We start from the raw sequence: 17,361 nt of genomic DNA, 5'->3' as shown, positions 1-17,361 counted from the left end.
TCATCGCCATGGAGTGTCACAGATGATATGGGGTGCATGGGCATTTACTGTAGTAATCACTTAACTGTCTCATTAGGTGTCATCCCTTGCCTCTGAGGAGCTCCAGAGCTTCCGAAATGCTGCACTCGTGGCTCCAGGTTTGGATAAACCTCAGCAAGAAGACCTTGGCCTTCCACCCCCACCTGCCCTGCCACCACCACCCACTCCAGCCCCCCAGGCTCCTTCAGCCTCCATAACAGTTTCTAGGTTCAGCACCGGCACCCTCAGCAACTCAGTAAATGCTAGAGAAGCCTTGATGGATGCCATCCGCTCGGGCACAGGAGCTGCAAGACTAAGAAAGGTGAGCATTCATGTAGAAAACAGAAATGGAGGCAAAACTGACGAGGCATCCCAGCTTCTGAAGGGTACCACCATGGGGTGGACAAAAACGAGTTGACTTGGGAGAAAGCCAGCTCTTCATGCTGCCTGCTGCCCATGTGGCAAGGTATAAACTAAACCCACTTCTGTCTCCTAACCCCAAATCAATGCTAGGGCAGGGTCAGGCTGGATGAGAATCCACAGTGCTCACTGGAGGGAGTGTAGCACCCTTAGCCTGCAATGTCATCACCAATCTTCCCATATCTATCTTTATCTGCCTCTTTTTGTCAACATAACACAAACTTGCTAGTGAATTCAAAGTCTCCCCGCAGAACATGTACTGTTTTCTTCCCCCAGGTCTCATTTGGCAGTCAAATGCAGATCTACACATCTATTTCCCACCGGTATACTGTACAAAGCAGTATTATCACACTCCACCTGGCTTTCAAGCTCTGTTTAAGCTCAATACTACTATCCTATGAATTCACTGACTTCTGTGGCTGCAAATGCCTCCTTGATAGGGTATTTTAGATTTTCTAAGAGAGCATTTCTGCCTCCTAAACTGTGCTGACCCTGAAGAGGTCAATAGAAAGTTAATCTTCACGCTTGTGAAATGCACAAGGCTCAGAGGATCCAAGTCACTTGGCTTTGATCATACAGGGACTGGACTCAACATAGAAGGTTCTTGTTGCCCAGGCTGTATCCTCTAAGGAAAACATGTCACCCATGAAACTGAGGCTGGGCCACTTTCACAAAAGGCTACTATTTCCAGAAATAAGACAGACAGATCTCCTTTTTCCCCCGTTAGACACCTCTTGTGGTGGAAGAGTAGAGAGGTTCCTAGGACATGTGGCTGAGAAAAGCTGTCCTTTCTTCAGCACTGGTCCATGGATACCCCATAGGCCACCAGCTCTGTTGCTCAGAGCCCCCTGGGTACTCATGAATTGCAGTTTTCTAAGCTCTCTTGGAATCCATTAGGCTCAGCTCCCTGGTTAGCCCCCACTTTCTTGATCTTGTCCTGATTTGAGGAGAGGGTAGTCATAGCTGTGCAGGTACCCAAAACTGACATTAAGGATGTAAGCCATCTTTATTGGAAGCATATCCCACTTCAGGTCCCTATCCAGTAGCACTGGAGAATGACAGGCTTCAAGCTCGCTCCCTATGGTTTCCCATTTCTATGGAATTCATGTATTTCTGAACTTGTATGGTGAATGGTCGCGAAGCAGTCATAGAAGTCAGACAGAGGTGGCTGTGAATCCACCCCTGAATCCACCTCCTCTGGGCTCAAGACAGCCATTTCCCACTGACTGAATTCCAGAGGTGTGTCTTCTTTAGAGAAGTCCTAAGCAACTAATTTAGTGAAGCCCATCACAAGACTTTGTATCTTAGTTCATAAAAATCATGTTTCTCAACAAGAAATCTATAAGCAACATCTGAGTCCTAAATTAGACTTGTCAGAAGTTAGAACCCACAGGTTAGCCAAGTTAAACTGTCTATGCTGGGACTTTGCTTTAAGGTTTGGGATAATTATCTATCTCATTTGCTCCTCTAATATATCCTATAAACACTGAGTGTCACCTATCTGAGGACTCCCTCCCTTCCAGTTTCAGTGAGCTACTCAACCACAGTTTGAAAATATTAAGTAATTAACAATTAATGAGTGGAAAGAACCTTCATTATAGCAAATGGGTATTAGTAGTATACTTGTTTGTGTCTTCCTGTGCCTAATGTGTAATACAAACTCTTCATACCTACCCTAATAGGTGCATGGGTCTAGTAAGAAGCAGCGTGTATATAGGTTCTGGTACATTCCACAGTTCCAAGCACCCCTGGGAGCTCTATGGAGGGGACCAGTGACCTGAAAGCTACAGGCACGTAGTTGCTCTCTATGCACACAGACACCTACTGGTATTTGGAGCTTTTCAAATAGATGCTACTCTGTCCTACAGTGATGGAAAGAACCCAAGGCAAGAGAAACTAAAAGACAATGCTACACAGCTAACAGGTGGTTACTTACAAATTGAAAACTTGAGCTTGCTTTCTCTGAGAACTCTTTCTTCTGCTTTGCAGAAAGTTAAAAAGAAGCAAGATTGCAAAGCATCTGGAAGACTAAGTGTTTCGGAAAGTACGGGGTAGAAATGAAGAAGAGAGAATAAGAAGGTCTGAATAGGCATGTCCAATTGAAGGTTTAGAGGAGAGGAGGAAATTGGCCACTATGAACCCCAGGCATGCTTGAAGGAAAGGTTATCACAGTTACAACGTTGTAGCCAGGGTAGGGGACACAGCTGTCATTTCCCACATGACCAGCTCCTTAAATGGGATCTATAGGACCAAGTTTTGATTATATTTCTTGGATTGCCTTAACTCTTGGGTTTCTTGCACACTCTGGAAAGCATTGGTCAGCATTTGTTTAAGAATTTGTATATCATCTTCAGTTACAAGGTGTTTGGGTGCTGAGACTGGGTGCTGAATAATGGAGGCAAGATGACGCTGAACAGGCTCTTGTCACTCATCTGCCACCTGCTACAGACTGGCATAGGAATCCAGGATGGGATAGCACAACTTCCTGGGCACCACCACCCCAGTCCTCATGGCCTGCACTGACCTCTCCTAGGTATAGCTTGCTCCCTAGGGGCATTTTATGGCTGCTAGTTTGCCTTCCCACTGCAGTTGTCTGTAGAGCACCATCACAGTCCCATGGTGGTTTTAAAAAGCCAGCCAGCCAGCACTTTGCTGCTGTGTGTAGACAACTGACTTTCATGGCTCCTGTGTCAAAGCATGTGGACTTTTCCTCTATTCCTTTAGCTTCCTTTCCCTGTTTGGTCCAACTGCCCTTGAGGAAAGTATAGTAGATCTGTGGCATTTGCAGGATGGATTGAACTATCTACAGTTGGGCAAACATGTTGCTTTTCATGCCCGAGTGTTCAGTGTACGTACCTTCTCACATGGGCCCTTGAATCTAGCTTCCCAGGTCTTTGTGAAAGGCTTCAGTGCACATCACACAATGCTTATTGCCTCTGAGAAAGCCTTCTTCCCAGCTCAGATCCTAGGGTGAGAGGCTTCCCCAGGATTTAGAAATTTAAAAACAACAAAAGAACCCGACCATGGTGGCAAAATGGGATGGTTGATCATTGGGAAGATGTTGCTCATGATACAGAACAGTCAGCTTGATGGAGAAAGAAAATTACCTTAAAGATGGCAGCATTGTTTTTCAAAATGATCTCAGTAACAGTTGCCTTTATGGTGTGAGTAGCCCAGGTCTTTGGCTGCTGATGGCTGCTGTAACCACCCATGTGTCTTCCCAGGATGCCCCTCTTCTCACAGACAGTTTCAGTGCGCACATCCATCTTCCTATGATCTTGTCCTGCTTTTCCCTCAGTCCTTCATTCGCAACAAAGGTAAAAACGACCTTGCATATCCAGCAGCCTTGGCTAATCTATGTTAAATGAATTGTGTCAGAGGGCCTAGAATGCACACCTTGTTTCCTCTTATCTGTGTGTTCATGTAAACATGAGAATGGCAGTGCCTCAGCCCCTAAGCCTTTAGTAAGACCTGCCAGCATGCCAGGCACTTACAGACCTGTTCAGAGCAGACAGAGGATTGGAATGAAGCCTCATTGTGCCTACAGAAGTACAGTGCCACAGAGACACAAAGCAGAGAAAGAGCCATTCAGAACAACTAAAGGACATGGTTAGACTCCACCCCACACAGAGGGTATAACAGGCTCCTGCTCTATTCTCCAGAAGGAAAACCATGCCTTCCATTTGATAGACAGGTGTGGTACTGGTATCCTAAGTGACTTTTCCTGGCAAAATATGCCTAGGTCAGCACCTTTGCTCTGTCCAGACATCTTATCAGCTCCTGGCTGCCTTGTCAAGTGCCCCATGAGACACACTGAGCTCACACAGCACAGGTGCCCTTTTTCCCATTACAGGAATCACAGATGTAGACGAAAGCATTTTATGCCCCTTGACCTCAACAGGAAGCCCAAAGAACTGATTAGACATATGATGTTATCAGGACGTCCCAAGCTAGGGAAGAGAACAACAAACCCCTTCCTTCTCAGCAGAAGAGAACTCCATGTTCCAGGGAGTAGGGAACAGAAACCTGTGTCAGCACAGACCTGGTTCTTGAATGACATTCATTCATACACCCAGCCCAGGTTGTTCATTATGTCAGCCTAGCTATGTGTAGTTAAATTGGAATGGCTTCAAGACAGGCAGTCAAGATTGTCTACTGACAGCTCTCCCAAGTTCTGTTGTCTCTGAAAATGGAGCTGGGGTAAACACTGGGTGCATTTGTCTTTCATGTTTTCACTCTAAACTCCCTGATAAGCTCCTTCAGTGCCCAGGCTGGCCCAGTTTTCCCATATCATCGCCATTTAATTTTCCCTTCAGAATACAGCTCATAGTTCTGAGTTCCCCAAGAACTAACTAATCTAAGTGCTGTAGGATGTGGGCCTCATTTTGCACAACATAATCTTGCACAAGGCTCACCTATCATTGTACCATCAACCCTGTCAATAGCTTCTGGTACAGAGTGGGCACTGGGTCGAGATCTGAACAGAGAATTAAGGCAGCATATCCCAATTTATGGTACCATGCACATCACAGCCCTCCTTTGCATCCTCGCGTCCATGTGCTAAAAGCTCATGTCCCAGAGAATCATTTGAAAATCCTGCCAGATATCCAATTCAGGTTACAAATACACCTTCCTTTTCTTTGGGGAAATAAAATGACCTTTGGGCCTGTCCTGTCTTCCTCCCTGGCTTGTTTGCACCCTCACCTATCACCCAGCTGCTGGATCCCCTGGATTCCTTTGTGCCTAGAATCTTCCCACCCAATCTGGAAGAAAAGCCCCTAATTAGAGAAAACCCTGCTTTCTTGGGGATTTCTTCTTGCCAAGAAGTCATTCCCCAGCACTGTGCCCCAACAGCACTGGTCAGTCACCTTTGCCAGGCAGAGAATATTCTCCTTGGCCCGGAAGGAAGAAAAATAAAAGTTTAAATATTTTTTGCAGCTTTTTGTGTTCTCCAGTGACCCCCCAGAATACTTTTCTTTTTTTGTGTAAACAAATAATACTAACACCTTTTAAACAGCATGTGTCTTTCAGGAAGCCCCAGTGTGTGTCAGCCACATCCACACTGATCTCTGCTCTAGGGCCTGCTCCTTTGCCCAGACAGACTCTCGCTCCTCCTCGCACATGCATGTTTCTCAGATGCTTGTCTGTTGGTCACAGAAGTACTCCTGGGCAGTGTGCTGTAAGCCTGAGCTGGCATCATTTGCTCTCAGTATATGCTCAAGCTTCATTGACGGTAACCTGCCTCCTTAACTTGCTTCTGTGAAAGTCTAGCTACATCTTCCCCATGCAGTCCTTTTGCCGTTTCCTTTTGTATATACCCCAAAAATGCATGAGCATTACTTTCCACTTCAATTTTTTTCCCTCACACACTAAGAACTGTTCCTATCCAGATGGCATCATCATATTGTCCTTGCTGATGGTGGACAAGAATTCCAGGTCTTCTACACTGCCTGTGGGAGTGAGCAAAGGATGAGCAGCTGCCCTGCCTCTCCTGTCTCCCTTACCTTTCCCTCACCAACTGCCCCATTCCCACTTATCCTCATGTGCTGTCAGATATTCACCTAGGTAAGGTATCCCAATACCCCCAGAAAGCGTGATCCAGTATCCTAGTATTAGCTGAGCTGGAGTGCTCACTCGGCCTGTGGCTCCATGTCCAAGTAATAGTCTCTATCTGCAGTGTGCCCCAGAAACCCGTATACCAAAAGAAAAGCCTAATGGGAGTGCTTGCTACTGTTGGCCAGCTCCTTCTGCTCTCTCCCTCTCCCTTCTGGGCTGAGCCAGGTATGGGCTGAAACCTCCAAACCCAAGAGCCACAGCAACCCTCTCCTCTGTGTGGGGAAGATATGTCAGAACAGGAGCACTGCAGAATCACACAGTGAGTGTGTGCTGCCCAGCCCATCATGAAATGCCCCTGGGCACCTGGGAGTTCTGTAACACAGACCTCACTCTCATTTTTCCAGTGGAAGATACAGGGTTGAAAATTGTGTGAGCAACTCTCAGAGATTCACCCAACCAAGGTATAAGTCCACAGTCCACAGAGCATGCTCTAGAGACTCACAAACATTCTGGTTTTCTAGTGTGGGATTCATTTTATGAACTATCTCAAAGCTGGCTAAAGGGTTTCCTTGAAAGCCTGCCTAGACTTCATGGTCATTTCTTGCTCTGACTCCTATTAAATACAGTTCAGCAAGCTACATTTTTACTCATTTTAGCATAAATGATTTTTTATCATTTTTCATAGAAAAGATGTCAAACTTGTGTAACAAATGCCCCTGTATCCAGTCCCAAGAACTTTTGGTGAGAGTTTGCTGTATTTATTTTAGCCCATATCTCTCCATCTTCACAATCTACCCATCTTGCCTATCTGCACACACTTTTTCTCCTTTTGTTGAGATCTCACCGTGTAGCCCAAGTTAGCACTGAATTCAACAGTCCTCCTGTCTCAGAATGCTGAGATTACAGGCATGTGACTCTCACACCTGGCCCAGGATTTTATTTGTGTACAATAGAAGTACATTGCAAACATTAGCAACGACTCCAGGGGAACTTTATCTGCATGTTACAGGAGTTTACTTTTTACAGCTGTTTTACAGGTAAAATATACATAGAGTGGCATGCACACATTTAAGGAGCTCAAGGCTCATTTTAATGGGACTCCATCCTACCCATCTTGAGACTGGTTTTTGAAAAAGTCATAAGAAAAATAAAGATGAAAGAGTATAGAGTACCTACAGGTTTGTCAGTATGTGGACATATGTGATTTTTAAGCTATTCATACTGACTGGTTCTGCCTTGGCACAGTTTGTATAGGCTGGTTGTAGAGGAAAGAATCTGGTAAAGTAGGAAGGCTGCTAACCTGTAACAGTGGAGGTAGACCAGTAGAATCATACTACCTGAGAAGAATAGATAGGGTACACCTCGAAAGGACATAGCTTTAAATATGCTCAATGGGTCTCTGAGAGCTTAGTCCAGAAGGTAATTTCAGGGATTAGATTTGTCATCTGTCTTAGGCAAGTTTTCTATTCCTGCACAAAACATCATGACCAAGAAGCAAATTGGGGAATAAAGGGTTTATTCAGCTTAAACTTCCCACATTGCTGTTCATCACCAAAGGAAGTCAGGACTGGAACTCAAGCAGGTCAGGAAGCAGGAGCTGATGCAGAGGCCATGAAGGAATGTTTCTTACTGGCTTGCTTCCTCTGCCTTGCTCAGCTTTCTTTCTTTTTTTTAAAAAATTTTTAATATTTTTTATTACATATTTTCCTCAATTACATTTCCAATGCTATCCCAAAAGTCCCCCATACCGCCCCCCACTTCCCTACCCACCCATTCCCATTCTTTTGGCCCTGGCATTCCCCTATATTGGGGCATATAAATTTTGCAAGTCCAATGGGCCTCTCTTTCCAGTGATGGCCGACTAGGCCATCTTTCTATACATATGCAGCTAGAGACAAGAGCTCCGGGGTACTGGTTAGTTCATCATGTTGTTCCAACTATAGGGTTGCAGATCCCTTTAGCTACTTGGGTACTTTCTCTAGCTTCTCCATTGGGAGCCCTGTGATACATCCAATAGCTGACTGTGAGCATCCACTCCTGTGTTTGCTAGGCCCCGGCATAGTCTCACAAGAGACAGCTATATTTGGGTCCTTTCAGCAAAATCTTGCTAGTGTATGCAATGGTGTCAGCGTTTAGAAGCTGATTATGGGATGGATCCCTGAATACGGCAGTCTCTAGATGGTCCATCCTTTCATCACAGCTCGAAACTTTGTCTCTGTAACTCCTTCCATGGGTGTTTTGTTCCCAATTCTAAGAAGGGGCATATAGTTGGAACAACATGATGAACTAACCAGTACCCCGGAGCTCTTGTCTCTAGCTGCATATGTATAGAAAGATGGCCTAGTCGGCCATCACTGGAAAGAGAGGCCCATTGGACTTGCAAACTTTATATGCCCCAATATAGGGGAATGCCAGGGCCAAAAGAATGGGAATGGGTGGGTAGGGAAGTGGGGGGCGCTATGGGGGACTTTTGGGATAGCATTGGAAATGTAATTGAGGAAAATATGTAATAAAAAATATTAAAAATTAAAAAAAAAATCCGGGAATGCGATGAAGTCAAAATATCACTTTTTGCAGATGATATGATAGTATATATAATTGACCCAAAAAATTCCACCAGAGAACTCCTAAACCTGATAAACAGCTTGCTTTCTTATAGCCCAGGGATGGCACCACCCACAATGGTCCCTCTCCCTTGATCACTAATTGATAAAATAGCTTACAGCCGGAGGCATTTCCTCAACTGAAGCTCCTTTCTCTGTGATAACTTCAGCCTATGTCAAGTTGACACACAAAAAACAAACAAACAGGCAATACACCATCCTATCTTAAGCAACCAGACATTTAGGAAAAGTAATTAGCTATCAAGCCACAGGGATTACAGTCCCTGAGAGACACCATAGCAGACTGTGAGGCCTGCATCCAACATCTCATAATCCAGCAGCATCTGAGCTGTGGTGTAGAAAGGGCGCTGACACAGGCCCATCGTCCTAGTTAGGGTTACTGTTGCTATGGTGAAATATCACGAACCAAAAGCAATGTGGGGAGGAAAGAGTTTATTTGACTTACACTGAAGGAAGTCAGGACAGAAACTCACACAGGGCAGGAACATGGAGGCAGGAGCTGATGCAGAGGCAATGGAAGGGTACTGCTTACTGGCTTGCTCATCCTGGCTTGCTCAGCTTTCTTTAGTATGGCTCCACCTACAATGGGCAGGACACTAACCCATCAATTACTAATTAGCAAAATGCTTTCAGGCTTACCTACAGTCTGTTGTGTAGGCATTTACTCAGTCAAGGTTCTACCTCTCAGATGACTTTAGCTTGTGTCAAGTTGGCATAAAAGTATGCAGCACATCCAAGAACTCCTTGTTTGTGGAGCAGAGCTTCAGTTCCAGAGCATCAAAGCATCTGCATACATAGTGAATGTTAAAGAAGAGATGGTGACCCAGAGCAATCCGGAGACCTGCAGAACCTAGTGGAGTATTTAGCAGAGCAGGGTTTGATAACCCAATACACGTCAAGGTGCAAGAAGGACCACCAATGGAGAGTGGAGGAGGAGAATTTGGAGCTCTCATAGACTGAGAATAATTCCTTCATATCTTCCCAAGCGTACTCAAAATGTTGGGTCTTTTAAACATGCTCTTCTCTTAGCAGTGGGCAACAATTTTCATGACCCTCTGCTGCCCCAAAATTCTTCAAACAAGGACCAACTTACTTCCAAATGACCACATCACGTAACAAAGCTTAATAATATATGTATGAATGTGAAACTGTTTAGCAAATTTCAAGGAAAAATTTGGCAGCATATGGCATCCAGTCACGATCAAGTAACAAAATGGTAGGCTAGTCTGAAACAATAATTAATGACTGAACATGACTGTACCTGCCCCATAATGATCCCAGATATTAGAAAATAGTTACTGTAGCTACATCTAAAGACTACACATAGCAAGCATGTTCATGATTATAGCAGGATTAAATTATAAACTAATAATAACATGGCCCCAGGAAAATCCCCAAATATTGAAATAACATAGTTTTAAATAAAAAGACTACTCAAAGGAGAATTAGAAAGTAGCTTGAGGTGATTGTGAATTACAGCAGGAAACTGTGGAGTGCTGCTACTATAATGTTTTCAAGAGAAATTCATGGTGCTTCGTTGTTCTAGGACTGGATATTCTTCTGTAGAAAGCTAGAAAAAAGAAGAGCAAAACTGAAATCTCAAGTTAGCAGGAAAAAGTAAAGGTCATAGCAGGAATCAATAAAATAAGAGGAAAGTGATTCTAAAAGTTAGACCCACTGTTCGTTCTAAAACAAAACCAATAAGTGGAAAACTCTGGCACAGGATATACCAAGAGAAAAAGTGTTTTGGTTTGGTTTGGTTTGGGTTTTTTTTGTTGTTGTTGTTTTTATGTCAATTTCAGGAAGGAGGTATAACATCACAGATTCTCCAGATATAGTAAGAGATTATGATATGAAAGGAATATCACAAACAACTTCACGCAGGGGTGCGTTACTTTAAACATACCAATGTCAAACAATGAAGATACAAACGCCAAAACTCCAGAAGAAATACATGAGCTGAACAAACTCCACATCTGATAAAGAGACTGGATAATAAGCAAAAAAAAGACTTCACGCACGTGTGTGCCATACACATATTCACACACATGCACTCACAGACACATACCACACACACCACAAACACAATACAACACACACATAAATACACATACATACCACTTCCAGGCCTAGATAGCTTCACTAATTAGCAGGTCCCAATGTACTCCAGTTATTGATTCCAGACCCAGGTATGATAAGAGAACAATATGAGAGGTGATGGTGCTTGGTGTGTCCTAGAACATGAGAAATGTGTTCAAGGAGCACAATGTTAATGTTTAAAATCTATTCCCATATGAACTACTTTTTAAAAGAAGAATGAATACCTGCTCAGCATCATAAAACCCACAAAATGCCTGTTTTCTCTGCTTTTCTCAACACGTAACAGAGCAAATAAGGAGGAGGGCAAGAAGATGGGTGTACTTGTTTTCACATACAATGCTCACAGCAGTTTTATTTATAACTGCCTCAAAGTTGTGAACAACTGCCCATCAGAAAAAGAATGAATAAACAAATATGATGTGTTCATGCAGTCTTCACTGCAAGAACAGTGACGCTGAAACCTGCAGTAATGCAGATGAGTTCAACATAATTATGCTCTAAGAAACATGGCCGTAAATTTTAGTCATATTGCTGGATTGCTACAAAATTCCAGAAAATATAAACTTCTCTGTAGTTGTTAGGTGATTGGTGACATTTGAGAACTGAAGGAAATTCTGGGAAATCTTGTGAGTGGTGTTGTGATCTTGATTGTGGCCAAGGTGCCAGAGGGACATGCATTACTAAAACATAACTTAATCCCAGCATTAGGAGGAGCAGAATCCATTGGACTGGCCATAAGTGAGAGTTCAGATGGATAATAGGTTCCACATAAGACTGTGTCTCAAGTGCATGCATATGCTGTCTACCTGCCTGCCTTTCTCTCTGTCTCTATCTCTTTATCTCTCTCTATCTCTGAGGCAGGGGTGATGTGTCTGTGATATTTCAGTTGTTAATACAGTAAACATTTATTTAAAAACAAACCTCTTCTTCCCATGTACCTCAACCAGGACAGCTACCTTAAGGTAGCCTCCTCTGGCGTGCCCTCCTGCTCTCAGTTCTGCCTGTCTTCTCCTGGCTATCTTCTTCCTAGAGCCTCCCCTCACTGCATTGGTCACTGCAAAGATGTTGCATTCTTCTCCCCCTGCAGGCTTTCACCACAGGGAATCAGGAAAAAACATTTTTTTTAACAGTTCATTAAGTACCTTTCAAAATAAGTGCTTCCATGTGGTTCTCTCAAACCACATGACAGTTTTTCAGCTTCTTAGTGTTCTAGACTCCACAGTGAAGATTTTCTGCTGGTTTGAATTAACAACTGAAGTCTAACTAAAGGGTCATGGAGGGAGGAGACTGGAGTTTGGAGGGAAGCACTATTGGAATGTATGGGCTGTACTACTCTGGGCTATGGTAGGGTCCTTTATGAGGTGCTACCACCCCTTGGCCATTTTTCAACATGACCCTAGAGCTGCCTCTTTAGCTTCTTTCTAACTCATCCCGTCTCCCAGCTTCTTCTGTGGCTCATATATGCAAGTAACACTGATGGCTATGGTTGTATCTTCTCCTAAACCTTCCAATTGGTTCCTGCTATACTTCCCACCATTATGTCTAGCTTTTCTGAGGCACCCTGTAGGCAGACTCTTTTTTCTGAGTCCAACTGAGGTAGCTCTGACCACATCCCTGACCTTGCCTTACCCCATCCTGTCCCTGACCCCTTAATACCACTTGATTGTGTTAGATACAGGTCTTGTCCTAGTGATTGGGCCCTTGAGCTTCTGTCTTCTTTTTGCTTTTTGCTCTACACAGTAGATTGTGCCCTACACTTGGATTGTGGCTATAGTTCCTCCATGCATATTTCTACCTCTTGCAGAAATTTCTTCCCTTCTTAACCAAAGACTTCTGCAGCCATGTTTCTCCACATTTTCCTTGGCTCTGGAAATCTTTCTGCAGGGTTTGGGAGGCCATGCACAAGCAGATCTCCTGTGGGAATCCTGCATATGCTTTTCCTTCTTCTGGGGATGGAAGAATGGAACTAGAGCAGGGGTGTGGAGACTTGTAGATGTCAGGTCAACTGGAGAGCCCTTGTGAGGTCATACCACAGCATGACCACTGTACAGCTTCACAACTGGTAGCTGTGAGTAGGGCTTCTACTTATATCTTCTTATTCCCAAGTTTCAACAATAAGGCTGCCAAGAGATGCCGACCCCAGAATATGAAGCACTAGAGGTCAGAGGGTGCCAAAAGAGCTGGGGAGATGTTCCTGAGCCCACATGAAGACAAAAGGAATTGAGCCGAGTATACAAGTGGTCAGAGGGTCTGTGCTCTAAGTAGGTCTTGCTGATGAGCATTTGACCCAAAGGCACTTATGTAAGTCCCCTTTTATCACAGAACTCTGATTAAACATCACTATACTAAAAGTATTTTCTCCACTCCAAAGCTGGGACATCTACCTGATTTGTTGTACCACTATCCCCATGGGGTCATCCTTCACACATTTCCCATTATAGTGTCAAAGATGGAGGCAAAGGGACATAGCACTCCCTTCATTCACAGGTGTTAGTGGAACTGTGAGGCTCCCAATATCCTTCACCAAGTCCATGCCTGCTGTTGTAAGAAGAAGCACGAGGCACATGGTTTAATGAGCCATAGACAGTGGCTTCTCTCCAACTAGGAGATCAGGGATTGACCATGTATGATGATGTTCAGTGCCATTGGGCTAGAAGCACAATAGAGAGATTCTAGGCCTGGATTAGACACTAAGCCTTTGAGAGATGCTATACTCCCAAGGGACCTAGTCACATCCCAAAGCTGTCACCTGGTCATTCTACCACCTGGAACTGAGATGTTCAGCTTACAAATATGAGAAAATGTTCTTCCACACATACCTTACCCATTATTCTTGAATTATAGTGAGAATGTTGGGACGATTAATTGAGAGAGCATGTAGAGTGGCAGTTAGCTGGGTCCTGTCAACCCAATGGTGCTTGTGTTCTAAAGGAATTTGTAGCTTTGGGGTATTTGCTTTGGTTGATGACCTAAAAAGGTAGCACACTGTGATGGTTTGTATATTCTTGGACCAGGGAGTGGCACCATTTGGAGGTGTGGCCTTGTTGGAATAGGTGTGATGTGGTTGGAGTAGGTGTGTCACTGTGGGTGTGGGCTTAAGACTCTCACCCCAATTGCCTGGAAGTCTGTCTTCCATTAGCAGCCTTTGGATGAAGATGTAGAACTCTCAGCTCTGCCTGCATCATGAGAGCCTGGATGCTGCCATTCTCCCACCTTGATGATAATGGACTGAACCTATGAACCTGTAAGCTAGCCCCAGTTAAATGTTGTTTTTTATAAGACTTGCCTTGGTCATGGTGTCTGTTCACAGCAGTAAAACCCTAGCTAAGACACACACAATAGCAAATTCCCAGCCAGTCTTCTTCAGCCTGGAAGATACTCCAGGAGAGAAACAGTGATTATTTCACAGGACATCCATCTCCTTAACTCATTTTCAGAGGCAGTAGAGATAGACCCCAGTTCCTGATTTCCTGTTGTTGGGCTATCAGGAGAAAACTAAACCATCAGGATCTGTGTGATCTTTCCTGTCACATAGAGGAAGAACTTCATGCTCCTTCATCCACACCACAAACTCTGGTCATGCACTTTAGATAGGTGGAGTGAGTGAGTCTACTAGGGTTCCTGCCTCCAGGTGTCTCTTCCAGCAAGGAGCAATGAGATGCTGTGGGAGGGACCTGCAAATAAACATCCACAGATTCTATGTTACTTGTTTTCTCACAAGTCACTGGAAGGTTATAAGCATGTTTGTATTTTAGAAAGGTCTTTGGGAGAGTGAGAAGCATGGCCAGTGGTCTAGATCTCAGTTCTTCACCATCTTTTACAAGGATGAGCATGCATAACTCTCTTCTGAATACTTTGTTGCCCACAGAGGCAATAACTCTACCCATCTTCACTGCAGGTTCCCTTGCTCGTGTGAAGTCCTACCACTGAAGAGACCACCTGCACAGCTCCAAGTATCATCACTTTAGAAATCCACATGACAGGAAATGAAACCTTCAAGAAGTGGCGGTACTTTCCTGTCTCCAGGCCAACTTGCCCACGATGGATTTTCCGTGTTCCTACATAATGGTCAAAGGGGAGATACTGCTTTGCTGTGTGACTTGTGTGCCAAGGACATATGATCTGCCTCTGAATGCTCACAGTTGCCAATAAACTGCTCTTGTTGGCAGAGTAATGGGAATACACAGGCTGGAGCCCAGCACTCACACTTGATTATAGCTATGGGCACAAGGAATTATGCCCTAAGTTGATTTTTGGATCTTTGAGACTTTGACCACATACACATGGTTAAAATCATTTATGATCTTTTGAATTCTAGGTGTACAAAAACATAAATCAACAGAAATAGTCAGAATCTATTACATGCTCCAGGATGCTGTTTCTGGAGTAAGAAGCACAATGGAGGAAGGCTGCTGAGATGACTTTTGCAGGATAGAATAGCATCAGATTCATATTTGTATTCCTCACACAGTGAAGCCTCACACCTCACAGATGATCTTGGATTGTGATCTGACCAACTAGCTTCTAAAATTCCACTGTTGCTGCCCAGAGTATCAGCCCTACTTGACCCTCTGAGCAAGACATTCCTGGCTCCTTAGAAGATGATGGGAAGCAGAGATGAGAACACTGGAAGGGTTGTCTGTTTTCTGTATAGATGTGTCCCACTTGTATAGTTTCCCCCCTCCCCCATCCCCAGTGTCCCAGAAGGCTATGACATGCATCAGGTTACTGTGAAGGAGCCTTGCATGGAGCCTGAGATTTCACCAGTAGCCTTCTGAAATCCTGCACAGGGCCAGAGAGCAGAGTGTTGAGGTCCTATATGTAGCAGAGGGCAGTCCACATTGTGCTGCACATTCTGTGGCTTACATTTTATCCTGACACACTTTGGCATGGTCCAGCAGCTGCCCTGGTATTATATGACATTCTTATAGTACATTGTGGGTAGACACCATCTTTAAAGAATTTAAACTCAGCAGGAAGTTTTGTGTTTTTTTTTTTTAATGTATCTCTAAAACCTTTTCTTATATGGAGAAAATCAAGACAGCAATATAAGTCAAAATGAGTTCATGATATAAAATCTCTGCCTTACTGAAAAAAAAACAAAACCATGAAATCCTTTTACTATTTCCCCCTGTTTTAAATCTAGGCATCGGGTAGAGTGGGAACTTGGTACTGTGTGATTAACATTGCTAAACTTTCTCAGTGAGGCAAGAGCTACCAGCCAATTGCTCTTAGTCACAGCTGTCTGCTCTTTCTCTTAGTGCCACAAATAAATGCAAATCCAATGCTGTAACTGTCGTGTGGACTTCATGCTACAGTGTTCATCCTGCCTACAAAATGGAGGGATTAATCTTTTCTGCCAACAAATATTTTGGCTGCTGTGTTAATCAGTGTTCCATCACTGTGACCAAACACCTGAGGTAAACAGTTTAAAGGGGTTTATTTTGGCTCAGGGTTTCAGAGACTTTGGCCCTGTTGCTGTCCCTGTGGCAACACAAGACATCAGGACAAAAGCGTGTGCTGGAGGCCTCTGCTCACCTTTATGACAGGACACAAGAAAGAAAGGAAGGAGCTGGGATCTTGCTATCTCCTTGAGATGTGTGACAACAGCTTTCTAGCTTCCTTCCTCTATGCCTCAGTTCTGGAAGGTTCCCTCCCCATAGTGCCGCAGGCATAGGTCTTTGGAGGACTTTAAAAGTCAAACCGATAGATGAAGCTTCCTCCATGCCTGTGTGTTCCTTCAGATAAGATCATCATAACCAGAGAGTTTAGATGATACAAGAAACAGACTTTTAGCAAAATGCTAGGTATAGCAGATTAAATACTATAGAGAAAAATCATCAGGAAAGGGGTGAGAGACTCAACCAGGTTGATAAAGAAAGGCCTTGGTTTGGGTGAATTACTCAAGGAAAAAACAGAGGCAAAGCAGAGAGAAGGCAAATGCACCACCTCTAAGGGCATGACCTAGGGGAGAGAGGGAGGAGGGGGTACTATAGAAGATGGGAGAAGAGTAGAATGTACATCTCACGCCTTTAACTCCCAACACGTACAGTTCCCTGTGAGCCCCCAACCAAGCTTGAGAGGTCCTTGGAGAGCATAAGGGCCCCTCCTCTAGTTATTTTTGTTCTTGTGGACCAACTTAATGCTATATCTGGTGTGTTGTCCACCTCAGAATCTATAAACCTTCAAATTGTGAGGTGTGGGATAAAGACTAATAAAACCATCCTGGTTCATGCTGATGGCCTCTGCTAAGTTTATCACAGTGACTCTTGTCTCATCTTTTGGTAAACACACATATCAAAGCACCATCTTCCAGATGAGCAAACTAGAGGCTAAGAAGACTAGACAGGTCTGTCATGTGTCTTACATTCTCTCAGCAACCCTCTGTAGCTCCCATCGCCCCGTCAGCTGTTTTCATTCTCCCTCAGCCTACCAGCTTCTTAGTAGGCTCTATCTTTCCTGCCCCTCCCTAGTCTAAACAGGCCTCCCACTGCTTCATTTGTCCACATCCAACCACCCGTTCACGGAAGGTATCCTGGGAGGTATTCTTTCTATGCCTTGAGTATGTCCCCTGCCTGTGATGCCTAGATTCCTCCACTACCATTACCCTTCACCTGGAGACCAGCCTTACCTTAGTCAACCC

General features: G+C 44.1%; 1 protein-coding gene across 6 annotated transcripts in view; it reads left to right on the top strand.

Annotated features, from left to right (window-relative positions):
* Nucleotides 1–16,957, top strand: part of Cobl (cordon-bleu WH2 repeat protein) — a 230,454-nt gene extending 213,497 nt beyond the window's left edge. For all 6 annotated transcript variants that reach the window (XM_029483416.1, XM_029483415.1, XM_021176724.2 and 3 more), the window contains 2 exons: nucleotides 77–340; nucleotides 14,617–16,957. In XM_029483416.1, coding sequence (XP_029339276.1) covers nucleotides 77–340; nucleotides 14,617–14,634 — 282 coding nt within the window. In that variant the 3' untranslated portion in view covers nucleotides 14,635–16,957. The remainder of the gene's footprint in view (nucleotides 1–76; nucleotides 341–14,616) is intronic.
* The last annotated feature ends 404 nt before the right edge of the window (nucleotides 16,958–17,361 follow it).

The sequence above is a fragment of the Mus caroli genome, chromosome 11 (genome assembly GCF_900094665.2).
Source record: "Mus caroli chromosome 11, CAROLI_EIJ_v1.1, whole genome shotgun sequence".
In the NCBI taxonomy this organism is placed as follows: domain Eukaryota; kingdom Metazoa; phylum Chordata; class Mammalia; order Rodentia; family Muridae; genus Mus; species Mus caroli.
This window is presented reverse-complemented; position numbering and strand designations above follow the sequence as displayed.